At 37.9% G+C, this 21,704-nt stretch overlaps 2 protein-coding genes across 2 annotated transcripts; one reads left to right on the top strand and one right to left on the bottom strand.

Moving 5' to 3' along the window:
- Window positions 1-10,713: 10,713 nt before the first annotated feature.
- Window positions 10,714-12,253, bottom strand: LOC130099255 (beta-1,3-galactosyl-O-glycosyl-glycoprotein beta-1,6-N-acetylglucosaminyltransferase 3-like). Its single transcript, XM_056264865.1, has one exon. It carries the CDS (start codon window positions 12,143-12,145, stop codon window positions 10,862-10,864), a length of 1,284 nt encoding a protein of 427 aa, XP_056120840.1. The 5' UTR covers window positions 12,146-12,253; the 3' UTR covers window positions 10,714-10,861.
- Window positions 12,254-15,797: 3,544 nt separating this feature from the next.
- aqp1a.2 (aquaporin 1a (Colton blood group), tandem duplicate 2) lies at window positions 15,798-21,440 on the top strand. The gene is made up of 5 exons (XM_056265127.1): window positions 15,798-16,337; window positions 17,145-17,309; window positions 17,454-17,534; window positions 17,852-18,029; window positions 21,353-21,440. The coding sequence occupies exons 1-5, from the start codon at window positions 15,972-15,974 to the stop codon at window positions 21,370-21,372; spliced, it is 810 nt and encodes a 269-aa protein (XP_056121102.1). The 5' UTR covers window positions 15,798-15,971; the 3' UTR covers window positions 21,373-21,440.
- Window positions 21,441-21,704: the final 264 nt, after the last annotated feature.

Raw genomic sequence — 21,704 nt, 5'->3', positions numbered from 1 at the left:
GTCTGTTGTGCCGTCTCTTAATGCAATTCAACAATGAATAGGCCATTTCCCAATCTTAAAATTTGAGTGTAAGGTTGGTAAACCTATTTATTTAGGCTATAAGTTTGCGAAGGTCTGCTGACTGTCCAATGACATGGTTGGCCCAATGTTGTTTTAGTGGTTTTTAGGTTGGCCGAAGGTCTGCTGGCTGTCCATAAACATGGTTGGCCCAACGTTGGCCCAATGTTGTTTTAGTGGTTTTTAGGTTGGCAGAAGGTCTGCTGACTGTCCATAAACATGGTTGGCCCAACGTTGGCCCAATGTTGTTTTAGTGGTTTTTAGGTTGGCAGAAGGTCTGCTGACTGTTCAATGACATGGTTGGCCCAACGTTGGCCCAACGGACAAAATTACGTTGGGCCAACGTCAGCACCCAACGTTGGCCCAACACAACAACAGACGTTGGGCCAACGTTGGGCCAACGTCGGCTTGCTACCTGGGTAGATAGATAGATATATAGATAGATAGATTATTAGATATATACATAGATTAATAGATAGATGCATATAATAGATTTTCATTTTCATTCAGAGCCACAAATGTCAACATCAGGCCCATCATCATCAACACCAGTAGAAACACAGGATAGTTTATGGGAACATTTTGATAATCGTATCCGTGAAACCCAGATGATACACAATGCTACACCTGATGCCACAGTGGAAGTGAAAAAATACCTCAACGATGCGTTTTTGCCCAGAACTCATGATCCACTAATTTCAAAGGCTGGAGAAATTAACTGTAAAAAAAAAGAAGAAAGCTGAGTCCTTCGACAGCAGAGAAATTTATATTTTTGAATAAAAATCTATAAGAAAGTGAGACATTGTGGCTTTATTTCTTTTATTCATTTTTCATGACCAAAATAACATTATGCAATGTGAAGAGACTACAGGTTACAAGCTTCATATATTAAAAACATACAATAAAAATACAAATAAGAAAAAAACAGGGTTTTTTCGGCTCGTTGTATTAAAAATCAAAGTTGTTTCAGATCAACACCTGCAAGTGACCACTAGGTGTCACCGTGGAGACGGGTGTCGGATTGATTCGAAGCCTCGAAACAATATGGCACGTTTGCTTCAACTGTTTCATTGCTTCACGAAGCCTCGATCTGCCCATCACTAATCAGAAGGAGTGTTTATCAGGCATGTTGATATTCTAGAATATAATGTCATGTAATCATGTCATGATCCTGGTATTCTCCTTCCTTTCTCTGTCTCCCTCTTCTGGTCACACACGCTATTATCTTTCATTCATTCACTCTCACACACACACACACACACACACCCTCTGTGCAGACACACCCATTTACTATTACTCTCTTCATTCTCTGCCAGCCGTCTCATCATTTATCGCTATTGCATTCATCCCCTTCTCACCTGCTACCTCTTTACCTCTGATTAGTCTTCCTACTTCTTGTTCGTTCTTCCACCTCTCCTTTGCCAGATTATTATCAATTACGTACGTGTCTGACTGTTCTCCCGTTTATCTTGTCCTGTCTTGTTTGGTGAGTCCTGTCCTGCAGGCTTCTCTGATTGTGTGTTCGCTAAAGTTATATTCTGTCCAGTTATCCTGCTATTGAAGACAAGAGACGGGTTCCTTACCTGAGTTCCTGACCGCAGCTGCTGGGGCTCTGCTTTTTCCTTCGTTGTCTCTCCGGGACCCGCCAGCCCAGCCCAGGGTTACTTTTGTTTGCTGCTTATATTGAGAGACTTTCTGTTGCTAGCCCTACAAGGCGCATTTCTTGGTTATATTAAAGACATTGTTATTCTGCTATCGCTCTTGGGTCCTTCCTCCAGACACCTCTGACGAATCATAAGGTTATGAAATAATTTTAGATCACCACTAACAACTACAGGAAGCTGCTTGGTATAGACACTTTCAATCTCTGAAATACTACTTATGCAAATGGAATAAATAAACTTTAAATTATTGACCTAAAGCATTAAAGTATGTCTGCAGATTATGGAGAAATTGTTAGGATGTGACAGGCTTTGAGAGAGAGAGATGAGGTAAGTGTCAACACAGTGATTTAGTTATTTGCAGGTGAATATAACACACATAAGTGAATGGTAGCATTATACTGAGGGCAAATTCCAAATGGAAGTGAGTCTTTGAAGTGAGCAGGGCACTTGCGTGATATTATGTAGCCGTTTGGACCGCACTTGGTGAAGGGAGTGATGAAATACAATGTAATTTCCTCATTATCTTCACCTGGAAATGTTCCCACTCATATTTTTTTTATTATAGACAGGAGATAAAGATAACAAAGGCGCTTTACCTTCGTCAGTGAAATATATATACAGTATAAAGCCTATGTGTGTGTGTGTAGCCTATTTCTCTGCTCACAACTTTAAAACTTGCTGTGTGTCATCTTTGACCCTGCATTACCTAACACATTTCTTACCTATGAAACTTAACATGACAACAATTTGTGAAATATATCACAAACAAAACAAAACAACTTGAATTGCTCTGTTGGTTAGTTAACTCGAACTCTCCCACCATCTAGCTTTAAAATGAATCACGAGTATTCTATTGGAAAATAGCCCAAGATCATTTAAGAACATTTTCTTTAATCTCACTTGCAATGTACTTTGAAAAATACACACGCACCACAAGAATCCAATGTGCTCCAACATTCACAGGCCACAGCCAAATGTCCTCAATGGGAAACTTCAGTGAAAAGTGTTTAATAACAAGTTTGTGATGGTTCCAAAACACGTAAATTATATCTACATTATTACATTCTGGAAAGCTAAATTACCTTCCCCAGGCAGCTGAACTGTCCAGCAAACAACAAACGTGCAACAACTGCACAAAGCTGGTGTACGTGGTTCTGAATAAAAAAAAATAAAAAAATAAAAAACATTTTGTAATTATATAAAATTAAATTATTGTTCCTAAATAAGTAGACATTCTATACATACCTGTTGTTTTTCAACAACCAGGTGCAGGTATGCATCAATGACCTAAATTAAGAAAAATAAACATGAATATAAACAAACAAAACTTTGTTTTTGTGAGGGGAAAAAAATATTTTTCAATTGGGTGACTCTTAAAATCATGTTTTGGGTTTATAAGTCATTTAGACAACCGGCCGATTGGAAAGAAAGGCCACCCATAGCATACAAATAAATAACTTACTTCATCAGAAAGCCATCCCTTGCAGTGAGTGAAAAGAAGAGTCATAGAGCTTATATGGCCCAACAACTGCTTCAACCTGACCAGTGACATTTGCTGCCAAGACCTTCATTACTGAAAAAGAAAGCCAAAGTTAGTTTGTTAATCATTTTTCTAATTACGAAAAAGTCTGTTCTTGTAACATATGAAATATGATTTTCGAAAGACAAGTTGCGGTCTAGTATAACACCCAGGTCTTTTACTGTAGTGGGTAAAGTAACAGGACATCCATCTTAATTTAAAGTTGTATTGTAAGAGGTTTTGTGGGTAGTTCTTTGGACCAATAAGTAATACCTCCATTTTATCTGAATTTAATAGCAGGAAATTACACGTCATCCAGCATATTATATCTTTAAGACACTCTGTCAATTTAGATAAGTTAGTGTTTTCATCTGGTCGTGATGAAATATATAATTGAGTGTCATCAGCATAACAGTGGAAATTAATTCCATGTTTTCTTATAATATTACCAAGTGGCAGCATATATATTGAGAATAGCAGAGGGCCTAACACCGATCCTTGCGGCACTCCATAGTCTACTGACGTTATCTTCGATTTTTCCCCATTTAAACAGACAAAATGGTAACGGTCTGATAAGTACGATCTAAACCAGCTTAATACCTGTCCCTGAACACCAGTGTAGTTTTGTAGTCGATCCAAGAGTATTTTGTGATCTATAGTGTCGAACGCAGCGCTAAGATCGAGTAGAACTAGTATTGAGATACAGCCTTGGTCAGAAGCTAAAAGTAAATCATTTGTAATTTTAACTAGCGCAGTTTCTGTGCTATGATGCGGTCTGAATCCTGACTGAAATTTTTCATAGATATCATTTTCTTGCAAGAAAGAGCACAATTGAGCGGACACAATTTTTTCTAGTATTTTAGACATAAATGGAAGATTTGAAATGGGTCTGTAATTTGCTAGGTTATTTGGATCTAATTGCGGTTTCTTAATGAGAGGTTTTATTACTGCCAGCTTGAATATTTTTGGAACATGACCTAAAAAGGAGCTTCTCAGAATCATTTACCTTGGTCACAGAATGCTGATGGCTGAGTGTAGGTGCAACAGTGCAACGAGGCATCTTGCAAGAACTGTTACTCTCTGTAGACCCACTGGAGACTGAGATACTGTACCAGAACAGTCATCAGGCACCTTTTTCCAGTTTGGCTTCTTCTGTATGGTTTAAAGTGACACGTTTGCCACTGAGTCTCTCAATGATGTAGGGTCAGGTTCAATCCTTCCTCCTTTTTTTCCATGGTTCCTCATATTCATCAGAAAAACCTCATCACCAACATTGTAAATCAAGTCTTTGGACTTCTTCTGGACCTTTTCAGCATATGCTTCCTTCTGTTTCTCCTGTGATTTACTATTGTTTTCTTCTGCCTGTTTTTTTGGCCTCATCTCTCTTTTTTTTATCGGAAACTACATAATCACTAAAACTTGATTCCACAGAGAGACTGATGGTGGAAAGCTAAAAAACAAGGCAATATAATTGAAGCAATATAAATTCAATTTTGAACTATTTAAAATTTCACATGTGCATGTATGTAATGAAAAGCCCATGGTAGCATGAGAAGAGGTCCTTTGCTAAAAAGACCGGCAAGACCCCATTTCGCTTGGTTGTGTGCACGGCTTTTATTGTAACAGCGCGCGCGGCGCCGCGTCCGAGGATGAACGACTTCAAGCCGAATCTGCCCGAGCATGTACGTCTCACTCTCACCGCACCGGCACCCAGTTTGCGCGTCTAAATTGCCAAGTTCATTGCAAAGTTTTTTTTTGTTAAGGTTTTGTTTACTGTGTGTGATTTATTTAATGGAAAGCACATTCACTTCTAGTTGTCTTGCTGTTATTTTAAATAAACGTAGAGCAAGTAGCTAATCAGTGTCTGCTCTTTTATTCAAATGAAGTTGTTCTATACATAGTTCCTACATGACGTCACAACATACGGGCATTTGCCAACCCGGCGCCATTTCTGTGGGCATGTTGTGGGCAGAATATTAGAGGAAGAAGCTGAAACGAGTTAATTTCGTGATAAAAAGTGAAAATGGTCATCTCCTGCTGGGTCAATGGATGTTCAAATCGTGCCGGAGGTTCAGTTAAATTTGGATTTTACAGTATACCCATCTTTAGACTTAATGAATGTAAGAAGACTAAGGGTGTATTCACACCCGCCTTGTTTGGTTCGATTGAATCGAACTCTAGTTCGTTTCCCCCCTTGGTGCGGATCTTTTGGGCAGGTGTGAATACAGCAATCGAACTCGGGTGCGGACCAAACAACCGAACCGAGACCCAGCTGAAGAGGTGGTCTCGGTACGGTTCCAAACGAACTCTGGTACGGTTCGTTTACGGTGTGAACATGAACCGACCCAATTGCAAGAAAGCACTGCGCTATGAACATAGCCCCTCTCTATGAATGAAAACTTTATACCTTATCCGTCTTCTGTGCAGTGCCACTAGCCGCGTTTCCATTACCCTTCAAATTGCGCAAATTGAAATTGCGAATTGAAAATACGCTCAATGGAAACACGTCCATTTCGCAAAAACTCCCGTTTATCGCAAAAAAAGTTTTTACGCTCGCATGAGGAGGTTTTTCAGGCAATTCGAAAAAGGAATATTTCGCAAAACTGCAATGGAAACAGGTTTTGCGCATTTACAGTCAGCTGACTTAGAAGACGCGGGGATAATAATAATAATTATCATCATTATTATAACATTTAGGCTATTAGGCTACACATGTAGAAGACGCTTTTATCCAAAAAAGGAACAAAGCAATTCGTCACATCTCATTCATAATACTGAGCTAAGATTATCACAAATAGGCTAAACAAGATTTTGACGCATATCCAAGTGTGTGTGCGGAGTGTGGAGCACGCACTGGATGGCACGGAGGAGCGGGCGCGGGCGCGAACACTTGCATTTTCCTATCAACAGTGGAAACAACTTAAAATACTCTATCATTTCTGGTCATACAGAAAATAATAATACATTATTCGCAACTACTTTGTGTAAACTCACAATAACAAGAAAACGTTGTGCTTTTGTAAAATAAAATAATCAGGCGCGCTTCATGCTCTCCGTGAACTGAAGCGCTAGAACTGAAACAAAATATAGCCTAAGCTAAAGCTTGAAATGTCCACTTTAAAACGAACAAATTCGAATCGAAAGCTAATACCTTCTGATTATGTAAGCCGTATGAAAGGTGCATTTCTCTCCAAAGGTGCATCCGCCGTATACAGCGGGGATGGAGATGTTTTAGCCGACACTGATTTTTTATTAATAAACAATTAAAATATCTTGGTATTTTTTCAGACACATTTATTATAGCCTATAACTCGCCTATAAATCCCCTTTCTGTAGGCTGTGGTTATATGGCTCTTCTCATTCAGCACTGCGGGAAAAATATAATTTCCAGGTTCTAATTTGGCCTTAGAAAACCAGTAAAATCTAATTTTTTTCATATTAATTTGTCAATATTTTAAATGTTTAATAAAGGGGCAAAAAGTCATAAACAAAAATCTGAAAATTCGTCGATATTAATTTTTTTGCGCAGTATTTGGTGTGTAGCCTACAGTTCTAATAAAAATTTTGGTGTTTAACTTTGCGTTTTAAAAATACAACCATTCATTTTTCGTTTTGCAATTACGGGTTAAATAAGGAAAAACTAATGGACACAAAAGTACACTGACCGTTTGGACATAATACGAGACAGAGTTCTTTATTAAATTCATAAAAGAAACAATAATTACAGGAATACTGGATTAAACCTCAAAGAAATGCCACAATCAAGACCTCGGAGCAGAAATGAGGGAGAAACAGCCACTCTTAGGCTATAGGCTGTGTGCCGTTCGCAGTATAAGGGTCTGCCATTAATGCTTGGATAACACACCACGTCTCCTTCCATTAATAATAATAATAATGTCTAGTGCGGTGGCTGTGATATAGGCTATAAACCTACCAACATCCGTTACCATGATTTTTGGAATGACTTATCGCGAGAGGAAAAAAATACATTTTAGTCGCATAACATCGGTTAATGGAAACGCCGCAATAGTTTTTTTATCGACATTTAGAAAAAATCGCAAAAGTTTTGCGCAAATCTGTAATGGAAACGCGCCTAGTCAGCATGGCATGGTAAGCGCACATGAGAGCATGTGAACCGTCTTGCAGCACATCGTCGTCTTCTCAAAATCCGAATTACAACATTGTATAGATGATGACATTGCATCATATGATACTCATTAGTTTCTTCATATTGCGTTTGTACAGAATAACACAAAATTAGTAAAAGAACAAATATTGCAGTACGAAATATCTCCATGCTGAGCCTTTTTTGCACTTCCTGATTTCCCTACTTGAGAATCCTTGTCCAATGAATGGACGACCTTAGCACACGTGTGGTTTTGTTTACAAATTTTGGTTCACTTGCAAAAAGAGCAGTGTGAAAGCGAACCGTACCAAAAAAAAAATATATATATATATAATTTGGTCCGGACCAAAGCAAGTGAACTATCGGACTTTCCGGGTGTGAATACACCCTAAGCTTTTGTCAGAACAACGACGGAGGTTATGGCTGGCGAGGATAAACAAGTTAACACTTTGCAGTTTGAATGATGTCCTGTATAAACATAATGACGAGGTATTAAAAACAACATTGTTTCCACTGTTCGATCGCGCCTGCGCCTCTCTCACTCACACACACAGATAGACAGATAGACAGATAATCTAGCATCATGCTACATACATTCGCTATGATGACTACTTTTCCATTGATTGCACTTGAGCAAACGTCACCAACCCAACCCTCGACAAACTGATTGTACGCCTCCAGTGATTTCCAGGCTCGGAATTGCTCACATGTGTAAAAAATAACGATAATGGTAACGTTACACATGATAATACTGTATGAGGCAAAGCTGCATAATCAGTGCTCAGTGCTTCCTTCGTTAGTGCATACGGATTGTGATGGCTAAGGCCACACTTGAGTGAACATTTCATTTGAATTGGTTCTAGTTTATTTTTATTTTATTTTTTGTATGCAAAAATTTATATTTCGATTGATCTAAGGAATTAATGGGGTTTTTGGTCTATTATGAATGTCTATGTAATTACTTTGTTTCTTTAAATATAATTTACCCAAACCTTGGAACTGGAGAAGCTATGTTGTCTCTTTAGCATTTTAAATCTCAAAGAGCAACAAAGTCAATAATCATTTATTTCTAGAGTGCACGCTAGAGTAAATGAAACCACAACCAAAATATGGGTTTAATGTTTTATTTAAGTTTGTTTGTACATCTTACCCATGGTCCCGCCGTGATCCATAACTGCAGCATGGAACAAAGGTTTGGAATTGAAAAGGGTGCGGTCTTTCCTGGTGTCCTTTATATATCCGATGGGGAATTATGGGAAATGTAGTTTTGGGGACAATATGGGTTGGGGTCGTCTGTTAATTCGAATGTGTTTAAAGGATGTGTTTTTGTGTGTATGTTTAAGTGTATTTTCATTATTGTTTTATGGTAAATGTGATTTGTTTATTCGAGTTTATGTATTTATATATATTTCCCTTTTTGTGTTTGAGGTAAGAAAATGAGAATTTTGTGAGACCCCTGTAATTTGTAAAATGGTTTGGTCTGGTTTGTTAAAAGGGCTTCATTTTCTGTGGCTGGGTTAGTTCTGGTGAGGGATTCCTGAGAAACATCTGAGACCCAGAACTTAGTAATGTGCTGATGTCCCATTTATTAGTCAGTGTTGTTGTTTTTTTCTTTCTTTCTTTTGCACAATGTGTGTCAGTACTTAAGTGTTACCGTCAATAAACCGACACTTTGTTGACTCCATGAATGTCTGCTGAAAATTTTATGGAAGAACCCTTACACGGATCCACACCATTTATGACTGAAATTTTCGCATTGTACCTCTCTCTGTCTTGTGTTAATAGATTCTCTTTATAATCTCTGTCACTTTGTCTCTTCATGATTTTCGTAACATTATAAACAGAAAGAAATATTCAAAATTTGCTTGTAAAACTTTGTAAACAGAGCAGCTTATGCCCTCAAAGATGGCGTCTCCGGGGAGGTCACGTGACATTAATTGGCCTGTGGGAACTATGTATAACAGACGAACGTCGCTGTGCATACGTCATCTCCTTCATCGCTCTGATTGGTTTCAGGTCTATCCAATTGCGCCCAGAGGCATTTGAGCTACGTCCGTTGGTGACGCCCCTTTGGAAATGATTTGTCTATGAAGCTTTGCCAGACCATAACTCAGTTACAACTGGTTTTATTTAAATGGTCTGGTTTTAACCAGGCTATAATAAACCCTGATTAGGAGACACAATTTGAAGAAACATTCAATTTCACAGTTCAAAAATATAAAAAATAAACACTATAAAAGACAAGAATAATATTCAACAATTAACAGTGTTCGTTGAAATATCTGACCGCTGCGGGAACAAAAGACCTTCTCATGCGCTCACTAGAGCACCGAGGCATTACCGATCGCTCACTAAAAGAGCTTCTAAGTCCTTTGAACAAATTGTGTAGTGGATGGCCTTCAAAAAGCAGGACAATTTTTAATTTCGAACTTATCCTCTTCTCCACAGTAAGCTCCAATACATCTGGGTTAAGACCAATAACTGAACCAGCTCTCTTGATCAGCTTATTTATCCTATTTTTGTCCTCGACAGATATACTGCCTGATATACAGATATACAACTAACAAAAATGAATTTAAACAAACAATATTTATAAACAAATGCACAGAAAAACCAGTAAAGTAAATGTACAGCAAGCAAAACAAACAAAGAGACTGGTTAAAAAGAACCCAGTGATCGCAGAATCACATGAATGCTGGAGAGCAGGTGTCACACAAACACATGAACCGAGCAAACGAGCGAGTTGTCCCTGGAGAAACCAGGGTCGACAACCCCCCCTCCTCCCCCCCTCCTCATTTAATTTCAATATCTTTTTAGAAAAGGTCACCCAGAAATAAAAATAAAAAAGCTTTTGGCATTTGGAACTTTATATTTAATGTGGATACTGCTTAAGAGTTTTCGAGTTAGGTGTGTGACGAGGAGAAAACATGTCAGAGGCAATGGATGCAGAGTCTGCCCTATGGAAAAAACATATTCCAAAATGTATTTAAAATAGGCCTACATGTATTTCATACTAACTATACTACAAACCCATTAATATATTCACTGACATATTGCTTGAGACTTAAATATTATAATTAAACTTTATTTGGAGTTCTTCTTTATTGCACAATGAATATTTCTTAATATTAAGCCTATGTGTTTAATAACACTATTAGTAAGGATAGTATGATCACTGTATAATTTAAATGCAAGATATTTAAAGTGTACCTTAAGTATACTTGCAATAGTTTCACTTTAGCACAATCAAATATACGTAAGTATATCTTTAGTTGGACCATACAAAATTACTTGTTCAAATTAAGCAGACTTTACGTATACCAGTGTTGGCAAATATTAAGCAGAAAGTCTACTAATCCTCTAATGAGAGTTATTGAGATGTAGCTGCAAAGTTACTTATAGTTAGTAGAATGTCTAAAGTGGACTATCAAAATAAAGTGTTACCAAATATACAAATAGATACTGTACCTGTCATTAAAACATCATAAAATAATGTCAGATTTTTTTAACTGTTACTAATGATTGACCATAAATAGCTTTGTACCTTAAAAAAGCCTCCATACATTTGATTGCTACATCATCTACTTCTGGATCAAACTTGTTTGCCAAAAGATGGTGTTGCCTCACAATCCATTTCAAGTCCCCAGCTCCATAGACACACACTGCCCGTCTGTACATCCCAGTGCATGGTGGGTAGGGAGCCCCACTCTTTATATCTCCTTCATGGTAGCTCCACTTCACTAGACGAGCAATTGAGTTCATGTCTGATTGCTCGTACTTACTGTTTGGAGGGTTGGATCCTGGTACTGAATGCATCCGCTGTAACGTAGCCCACATGTGCTCATCTGGACTGTATGTGTCTTTCACCCATTCCATGAAATCTTGAATCTCTTCGCTTTTAAAGATGTGTTCCACAAACTCTCTTGAAACCACAAAGTAAGCATTTCCTGTGAACATAGGGCTCTGTATTGGCGGGGGTGACTTTGTAACATCGGTCCGAGTCACAACATTCGTAACATTGTGATGGTACTGCCAGCGCACCTTTTTGGACTTTACGGTCTCGGACTCCAAACTGTTCTTTCCGTTTAGGAGTTTTAGTGACTGGATCATTTCTCCATTGGTTTTAATGGGGAAATCATTGCCACAGGTGTTGAGCAGATACCTCCACTGGACAGGTGACTTGAGCAGATCCTGCATGCAGTTGATGTCCGCTTGAACTCGAGACCAAGAGGCGTAGATCACATTCTCCAGTTTGCTGGCCACAAACACATTGGTCAGGCAGGACACAATGGCCCTAACTGCTTCTTTAAAGATCTCAGGTGACTTCAGGTCCACATGAACACAGTACACATTGTCAGGAGTGTAAATGGCCCTTAAGAGCCTTTCAAACATCTCAATCTTCTCGTGGATCACCATTGAGTAAGCAATGGGGAAATCTTTCTCCTCTTTACTGAGAGAAAGCATCAGAAACCCTCTGTCTCGGATGTAGGATGGACAATCCTTGGTTGCGTTGAGATAGAATGATTCGGACAGCAGGGATTTCCTCTTTTTTCTTTTCGAGGCCAAGAGCTTCCCGAAAATGTCCTTGTCCACTCCGTCCATGTCTCCTTGGATAATAGCAGAACAAGCCTGTAGTTCTCCAACATCCTGCTTTAGTAAGTGATTCAATACCAGCTCTTTCCTATGAGGACCATTTGTCATTCGTCCTAGATAGATCAGCAAAAAAAGGGACACTGAAATGGAGATTATTTTCAGAATCCTCAATTTTTTAAATCTCATGTTTAATCTTTAAAATTATATTTTTCCAGAAACAACCTGTACCAGTGAAGTATAAAACATCTTGTGACAAAACAGCAAATCTTGTACAAAAGGGAAGGGCGGACTTCTGTGAAAGAGATACATAATTATTGCACGATGTGAATATCACCAACCAGGAAGGTGTGTATTAAGGTATTGTATATCACATCTGACTGCTTTGAGGAAGCTGTTTGTTTTATGTTTTATTACCAGATCTTTGACCTATATGACATGTATTAACTTCAGAGGCTTTTATATGATCACTCTATCTTATAGTAATCTATATAAACTATGTTCTTACTTACTTGTAAGTGGTTCTTTCTTACTTGTAAACAAGTTTCCAATCCAAATATATAAAAATTCTTAAATCAAGATGCATTTACTAAGTAAAGTAAAGTCAAACTTAAGAGATCACCCACTGAGCCAAAGGGAGAGGGAACTTTGGTGTTGGACTTTTGCTTTTGGACTTTGCCTTTTGCTTGCGTTGTATTTTGTTACTTTTTGCATTTACATTTCAACTTCAACATTGCATTACACTTTCAACCATGCATCTTGCTTTACACACTGATCTTACTGATGAATACAGAAACACTCTTATTTTCTTTAATTGTTTTCATTCTATTATTTAGTCTTGTCTTATTTTTGTAGTTAAATAAACATTACTTTTGAGCTTACAATTTGGTTTACGTGTGTCCCTTGTTTTTGTTGCTGCCCTTGAGCGAAGGGTCGTAACAATACCAACAATGGTAATGGACAATATACTAACGATGGTAATGGACAATATGCCAACCATGGTAATGGACAATATGCCAACGATGGTAATGGACAATATGCCAACCATGGTAATGGACAATATGCCAACGATGGTAATGGACAATATGCCAACGATGGTAATGGACAATATGCCAACGATGGTAAGGAAACATTGAGCACATGTTAACACTATAAGACAGAGTACAACAGCAATGTAAATTAAAGATCCTCATCTCTGTATTTTAACCAGACCCAATGTTTATACTAAAGCACATCACTTTGTAACGTTAATTCAATGCAATTAGCATTAACGCATCAACACTGAGTCAACATTGTTTCATTGATTACATGCTATCTGGGTCCATATAAGGATGAATGTTAAGCCAGAGAAAGCAGACTCTATAGCACTTCAGCATGCATCCTTCAAAATTACCTCACAAACCCATGGGAAAATCAAAGATGGCTGGATGAGGCAGAAGAAAGAGGGGAAGTGCTACCACCTGTTAGAAACATGGGTGGAAATAGGGGATGCAGAGAAGCTTACGATGTGTGTGAAAAGCTTTGCACATTTTTCAGCTCCCTTTAAGGTAGAGTGTCCTGGCAAGACAATATGTGTCAATATGACAAGACGGGTGGTGATGGCACAGTGGATAAGACACATGCCTTTGGTGTGAGAGACCCGGGTTCGAATCCACTGCGAGACACCAATGTGTCCCTGAGCAAGACACTTAACCCCTAGTTGCTCCAGAGGCGTGCGACCTCTGACATATATAGCAATTGTAAGTCGCTTTGGATAAAAGCGTCAGCTAAATGAATAAATGTAAATGTAATATGGTCTACAGTTTATTTGCAAGCATATAATAATTTAATAATTATTTCCTTTGAGTTTTCTGCGTACAGATGACACCACTGTCAAAACGATCCCCATCCACACGGATCCGCGAAACCGACTGAAACGCCTTTTTTGCTGTTTACACGGAGACCGTTTTCGAAAACTTGCACTTTGAAACCCGTTTTCAAAACATTGCGTTTTCAGGCACCCAAAATGCCATTGTCGCGTAAACGAATGGCCAAAACGCATACAAGTTTTACCTTTTAAGTTGAAAACGGTGTTGTGTAAACAGCCCCAATACACTGTGTAAAATTCTGTATATTGAAAATGGTTAATAGCCTAGCTTCCTGCTCAACTTGAAATCTGCGTTTACTTGTGTGTGTATATACAGTATACGTATCATCTGCTTTTGGTATTTATATGTGCTTACTGTGTCAAATTTAGAAATTGTAAATAAATCCATTTAATCACTTTGTTGTTTCTTGAAAAAGTACAATGATGAAAAAATTGTACAGATTGGTTTTATGTAGCTGAGGCCAACACAAAATGTTTTGTGCTGAACATTCAAATTTATTAGAGGACAGTGACAGGCTTTTAAGGTTGTGGTCAACCTAGAACTGTAAGTACTTTGACAGACTTAAATAAATAAATTGTGAATCTTTTGATATCTCTGAATTATATTTAATATATTAACTTTATATTTATTTCATATTAGCACTCACATCCATGAAAAGCCCTCTACTAAAGAGAAAAACTTTAGGAAATGATTTAGAGTGCTGAAATATCTGATACACATCAAATTTACATACATTACCCATCATAAACATTATTCATAAATATCTGTAATTAATGGCAAACTTCTTAATAGAGACATATTGTAAATGAGCAAATTCTAGAAAAAGTCACAAATTCGACAAAATCACGCACATCAAAGATGTCTGTTGTCACGATCTCAGCCTGTTTCCCTGTTTTTATGTAAACTCTTATTTTGAAGTGTTTTCCCTGCTCCTATTGTGTCTGTGGTTGTCCTAGCTCTTGTTAGTTCCCACATGCTGCGTCTCAATTGGCTTTATGCCCAGCTTCACTACTTCCTGAACTTCAGCCAGCCCTTTGTTTCCTGTCTGTCATTATTGGACAAACTGATTAATCCAGGTGTGCCTGGCCTCAGTAACAATAATCAGGCACACCTGGATTAATCAGTTTGTCCAATAATGACAGACAGGAAACAAAGGGCTGGCTGAAGTTCAGGAAGTAGTGAAGCTGGGCATAAAGCCTATTGCCCTACTTATTCTACGCCCTAAAAGTATGTACTCTTTTTGTGGAGAAAAAGTACATACTTTTGAGTGTGTAGCAGAAGAGTAGACAAGCTTTTGGACATACTATCACGTCTTTATAGTGTCTTTAACGGTTGCCCTCTGTCGCTTAGTTACACGCATCCTGTTACGTGTACTGACCTGTCAATCATCGTGTCAAATATAAAATCCTCCACATTTAATTTCCTACTGTATCGGAGAGAAATGCAGAAGCACGTTGATCTGCAGTCACGGGTCTTTCATGTGGAGACTCTCCTCATTCATGCATAACAACAATGCATTTAAAAGTTAATGGCCAAACAGATCTTTAGAAAAGTTGTAAGCCTCATTTGCAGCAGCTCATTTGCATTTAAAGGGACACACACAAAACGACGCGTTTTTACTGACCATCAAAAAGGGCAAACTTTATAAAAGTATGCTATAAAAAACAGCGTGGTGTATTTTGAGCTAAAACTTCACATACACACTCTGTGGAAAACAGAGACTTATTTTACATAAAAGGGGCATTATACCACCCCTTTAACAGCTATTCATTCAAAAATATTTTTCTCATCAAATCTAAGCGCTGAATATTTCTCTTGGTGTAAACAGGCCTGGGAACATCTTGGGTTCATTATGTACCATATACATCTGGGGAGCATATAGGACTCTGGAAACATAGGAATGACTCCCAAAAATGCAGCAGGTAAAAATATAGACAAATTGATCTACAATTATTTAATAGAGTTGCTGTGACACTAGCTCTCGGACAGTTAGTAATTAACTACCTCCTACCGTTTTCTGGACTAAAACTGGTTCCTTTGTTAAAACCAGTTTCCTGTCAGTCATCTTTCACTAAGTGTTTATAAGTGGCAGCTTAGCAGGCAATTTCATTTACCAGCTAAAAGGCAGAAGAGGAACAATTCTTGTAATGGCACGAGAGCTTAAAAGTTGGTCCTTTTGGCGGGCAGTATTGGCCGAGTTTGTTGGGATGACCATTTTTATTTTTATTGGTATAGCTTCTGCCATTGGAAACAGGCATAACAGATATCCTGACCAAGAGGTTAAAGTAGCTTTAGCTTTCGGTCTGGCGATTGCCACACTGGCTCAGAGTTTGGGCCATATCAGTGGAGCCCACTTGAACCCAGCTATTACTTTAGGACTTTTGGTTAGCTGTCAGATCAGCTTCTTCAGGGCCTTCATGTATGTCATTGCCCAGTTGTTGGGAGCTGTGGTGGCAAGTGGCATTATGTTCAAAGTTAGCCCTGACCCTGAAACAACACTGGGGCTCAATATGGTAAGTTGCTTTATACAGAATATTACATTTCAACCACTAATACTACATGCAGAATTGAATTACATGGTTAGTTGTCATATGGGGATATTTTAGTAACTATAAGTTACACAAAATGTTTTTTTTTATCTAGCTGGGATTTTGTATGTTGATTTCAAACTCAAAATTGTCTTAAACTAGAATATTTTAATTATTGTTTCCTCTTTCCAGTATCTTTCTCTTTTTCTTTCTTTCTTTCTTTCCTTCTTATTTGGGTCTGCAAAAGGGTTCTATGGAGTCCATGAAAAATAAAAAGAAGAAACAAAGTTAACATTTGCATTTAAGATATTAGGAAAATATGTTTAATTTAATTATTTTTTATACATATAACATTTTCATAAGCAGTCAACTCAATAAACAATGTAAATATTTTCCAGGTAATATTTTAACAATTTGCTTGAGTGCCATAACAAAATACAAAGGCAATAATTCACTTTTCTTTTCTTTTAAATATTATATTTCCATTTTTGCTCTTTCATTTTATTTCATAATTGTTTTAATTGTTTTTAAATTTTACTTTAAAAAGTCTACAATATTTAAAGGTATAGGTTCCCATTGTGACGATTTGTCCCATGTAGTGTGGGACTGTAGTGTCTTTTTCTTCTGACAGTAATGGTGCAAATGTTCAAAATTCATTCAGATGTTAGGAGGTATTCTTGAAATCACATTTATTATCTTGTCTTACAATTGTAATATGACAGTATCATGTTGAACTTTTTGCATCATTAAAAGGAAATCCAATATTTGTTTATTTTCTTATTTTCCTTATAGCTGAGTCACGGTGTGTCACAGGGACAGGGATTTGCCATTGAGCTCTTCGCAACCTTTCAGCTGGTCCTCTGTGTCCTGGCCACAACAGACAAACACCGGACTGATGTCACAGGCTCTGCACCCCTAGCCATCGGACTATCCGTTGGTTTAGGGCACCTGGTAGCAGTAAGCACTTGATAATTGACTTTTCATCAACCAAACGTAAATGATGCGCAAAGTTCTTAGATCAGTAGATTTCCAAACAAGCTGAAGTCAAGACTCTTCTCTGCTGCATGCATAACCTTACAAGCTCATCACTCTCATCCCCAGATCAGTTACACCGGCTGCGGCATCAACCCCGCTCGGTCTTTTGGACCAGCCGTTATTCTTGAATCCTTTAAAAACCACTGGGTAAGTCCGTACCTCGTTATTTCTATGAGGTTGTGGTCAGAACAAATTGAAATTGCTGTTTGAGTAAAAGCAAGAATTAATGGCAACTTAAATCCTTTGCTGAGGGTAGAGATTAGTCATTTTATGATTTGGTTATATTTGATTTTAAATTACATTATAAACATCTTGACATAGTATTACTTCTTCAAAAGCATTCATAGGCCAGAAAAAGAAAACTTTTGGTTCTTTTAGATAACTTGTTCTTTTGCGTAAAAGAGTGTGTGCACTGTGTGCAAAATAAAAATTTGATCAAATGTGACAATTATTTCCTTGTATAGATATACTGGATTGCACCCATGTTGGGTGGGGTGGCTGCTGCTCTTGTGTATGACTTCTTGCTCTACCCAAAGAAGGAAGCGTTTGGCAAGCGTCTGAAGGTTCTGAAGGGCACGGCGGATCCGGACGCCTCTGCGACAGAACCCCTAATCGAACCCCGAACCCCCAGATCTGGGTCTGGTCAGTGGCCTAGGCCCTGAAACGTGTCTTTAACCTTCATTAAATGTCTACATACAGTACCAAAATATACAACATAATTTCTTTTGTTGTTGTCCAAACGATCGTTTTGTCAGCTTCTTCTAGTGTCTTACTCTCTGTAGCGGCATCCTTTGCACGGCTACTTCCAACACTTCAGGAAGTGTTCTGCCGTCTTCTGTCTCTATAACATCTCAGGAATTTCCTGTAACAGCATTCAGCGCACTTGCTGATTTATTCTTGGGGAGGCAGATTATTTTTGCTTTACGGGCTGGCAGTTGATTGAATAAATTAATCTTGTTTTCAGCATTAACGTGACTTATCTTGACTTTTGAGTTTGCCATAATTTAATCTATATTTATTTTCCTATCAATTCCTATGTAATCAGTCTCAAATGGAAACTTGCTGGCGGCCCTATACTGTAAACATACAGTTGTGGTCATAAGTTTACATAAACCTTGCAGAATCTGCACAAAATAATAATAATAATAAGTTTAACAAAATAAGAGGGATTATAAAAATGCTATTTATTTAGTAGTTCCATGAATAAGCTATTTCACATTATAGATGTTTACATATAGTCCACAAGACAAAATAGTAAATAAATGTACAAAATGTCCATAAGTTTACATACACTTGATTCTTAATACTGCATGTGTCTCTTTACCTGGATGATCCACGACTGCTTTTTTTCTTTTGCGTAGTTGTCATGATTCCCTTAATCCATCTTCTTTGGTTTTCCAGCATCTTCTGCATACAACTTACTCTGATCATCCTGTTGTTACACCTCTTATTTAGTTAAAATTATTAACATTTTGCGGATTATTATGACCACAACTGTAAGGTGACGTCTTCTCTCTCTTAGATGCATAATGGTTTCATGAAGTCTTTCTCCTCTCTCAGACATTGCAGCATTGTTAGATTGTGGTTGTTGAAGACCTCCATGTAAACAGTAATATTCAGAATATTTCTTCTATGTTTGAAAATGTCTGGACTGTGAACAGTATGATTTTAAGTTGGCATTTTACAAATTTTCAAATTGAAAGTACAGAAGTTTCTGTGGCACTAGCATGTCAAATATGCAAAACAAGTTTCCCCCAACACTATCCCCATCTGCCATTGATTGAATAGATGGTCCAGTCAGGCTACGTGGTTAGACAATGCTACTGGGATAATCAAACAAACACAGCAAAGCTTCGAATACGTTAAAAAGCCACAGTTTCACCACATTTCAAAAGTCTCGCCTTATGAATGCTTAACTCCAGCTGTCTCTTGATATTACGCAGGGAAAGAGGAAAGTGTTTTAACATTGAAAGAATTAAGCATTTGCAAATCTGTAGCATTATGCTCAACATTGTACTGAGAGGTTTATGAGAACACTTCTGCAAAGCAGTTAACAAGTACAACCAAACCGACCCGATGTCAACTTCTGTATCACCTCCAGCCTAACCGATGCTAAAGCTGTCACACAAGTCAGCATTTTGTTGACTGCCACGAATTACAAAGAATTTAACAAAACTCTTTGTTGGATAATGTCACGAACTGAATGACTGTTTGCTCTGTACTAACTGTTAACATCATTGAAATGAATATATCCACTAGCACATTTTAAAAGAAATGATTTTGTTTCCTTTTTGGCGCAGTCAGATGTATTGCATGCATGGATGCCGCTCACGTAGGCATATATATCGTTTTAATGAGCACTACAGCAAACCCTGTCAGGTTTCTACAATACATCTCTTTTAGGGAGAGCATTTCGCTTATGAGAAATAATCATCAATGCTTAGCATCTGTTTTAATACCGCTGAAAAACAAGAAGGCATCCCAAAATGCATCAGAGTGGATCTGCATTGGAGGATTGCCACGAATTTAAGGTGCATGCCCAAAATTCTTGGCCTGCATTTAAATGGTAATCATAACCTTTGGCTCATTGTCATTGGAAAACTATGATTTCTGTTTTATTGTCTTATGAGGTAGATAAAAATGAACACAGTGAAGGAGATCTGATTTATTAGAGACGCAGATGGCTGTTTAAAAAGTCAGTTTTAGTCTTATTTCAAATGATTTTCGACAATATTTGTATATCTGGTAATCAAGTATAGTGAAAAATTGTTTCCAACAATTGGAAACAGCACAATCTAACGGACAGATGATGACCAAGGCATTCGATAACCTGTTCCATTTACTCAAAATACTTTTTTGGGCCTCATTCATAGAGCATGTTGCGTATTTGCACATGTAGTCTCATTGGCGATTGTTATGTAAATTTGTGCAGAATCTGTCATAGAATGCAAATATTTGTTTGAGAAACAATTCATAAACATTTTTTTGGATACTTTACATGTTCTGTTTTTTGTTTGCCAGACACAGACTATCCATCTATCCATCCATTTTCCAAACCATTTGTCCTCTGCAGGGATGCTGGAGCTTATCCAGTCATCTCAAAAACCATGAAGTGCTAATGGGAATTACAACATTTTTTAAACTTGCCCCACTCAAAGATAAAAACAAAATGATAGTCATTCTGCAACTGAAGAAAAATTGTAAACCAAATGTGTTATGAAAATGTGCTGGCTTAGGAGCTTTTAACTTCCCCTGCCATCTAAACACATAGAGAAGAGTTTATACCGGTGGCTTTGCTGAGGGTGGAGTGACACTTTTGAACAACATTTTTCAAGTGACAGAACTGCAACACCCAAAAGTTCAGTTATCAGCTTCCTGTCATTGCGCTGATGAGGCATAAACAAGCACATACTGTAGATGTCCTCGAGCACACTTGCATTGCTTGACCAAAGCGAAATGCAAAGCAAATTCAGGGAGTCATGACACATGACATGTGAGTTCATGGAGTGAATTTCAAGGGGGGACCAGTTCAACTTCACAATGTAGAGGATTTCCATCTTTTATCCACGTAATGCCATCCAAATGCTTATTTTCATACATAAATATAGTGGTTTAAAAATAAAAAATATACCGCCACCCCCCAGTGGATCTCAGGCATTCCCACCACAAACCCTAAAGGTGTCTTGAACAATGTGAGCTGCATGAGCCGCAATCTATAGGAGAGAAGAATGGGATCTGGAAAAGGTGGATTCGAACTCAGGATCATTGTGTCAAAATATGTAACCTATTTCCTCCATCCTTACTCTCCACGCCACTATTCCTGTAACAGACTCTTCTTTTTATTTGTTTTGGTGCCAAGAGTGTCATTTCAGGGTTTGTTTGTTTTTACAGAAATACAATAAAAATGAATAAAAAAATCTGACTTGTTATCTGACTTGTGTTTGTCTTTTTTGTTTTTGTTGCAGGAGGTCTGGGAGCCGAGTAAACATGGATTACAGAACAACCAGGCAAACTCCTCTCTTGACAGATTTAAGTTAACTGGATTCCCAGCAAGCAACAGCCGTCATTTCACCGCCTCGTCTAGTTTAACTATAGACGCGTTGTAAACTATAGATTACAAGGTGTTTGGTTTCATTTCTTTGACATGTTCTATGCGTAGCCTGTGTGTATATTCTTGGGCTATGGTTAGACTTGTATTACATTTTCACTGACAGCCCACATTCTGCCTTGTTTTAGCCTAGACATCAGGGCTGTGTTTGGATGGCTATTAGACGTCTTTTAAACGCAAAATTGCTTGCTGGGTATTAGGTCTAATGC

The sequence above is a fragment of the Rhinichthys klamathensis genome, unplaced genomic scaffold (assembly GCF_029890125.1).
Source record: "Rhinichthys klamathensis goyatoka isolate OS25496 unplaced genomic scaffold, OSU_Roscu_1.1 h1tg000011l_1, whole genome shotgun sequence".
NCBI lineage: Eukaryota > Metazoa > Chordata > Actinopteri > Cypriniformes > Leuciscidae > Rhinichthys > Rhinichthys klamathensis.
Note: the sequence above shows the minus strand (reverse complement) of the source record. Positions and strands in the feature narration are given on the sequence as shown.

Excerpts from the sequence above, each read along its gene's own strand:
- aqp1a.2 (XM_056265127.1), top strand. The coding sequence starts at position 15,972 with ATGGCACGAGAGCTTAAAAGTTGGTCCTTTTGGCGGGCAGTATTGGCC. Across the intron at positions 16,338-17,144 it reads CAACACTGGGGCTCAATATG|CTGAGTCACGGTGTGTCACA; the intron begins GTAAGTTGCTTT and ends TTTTCCTTATAG. Across the intron at positions 17,310-17,453 it reads GTTTAGGGCACCTGGTAGCA|ATCAGTTACACCGGCTGCGG; the intron begins GTAAGCACTTGA and ends TCTCATCCCCAG.
- LOC130099255 (XM_056264865.1), bottom strand. The coding sequence starts at position 12,145 with ATGAGATTTAAAAAATTGAGGATTCTGAAAATAATCTCCATTTCAGTG.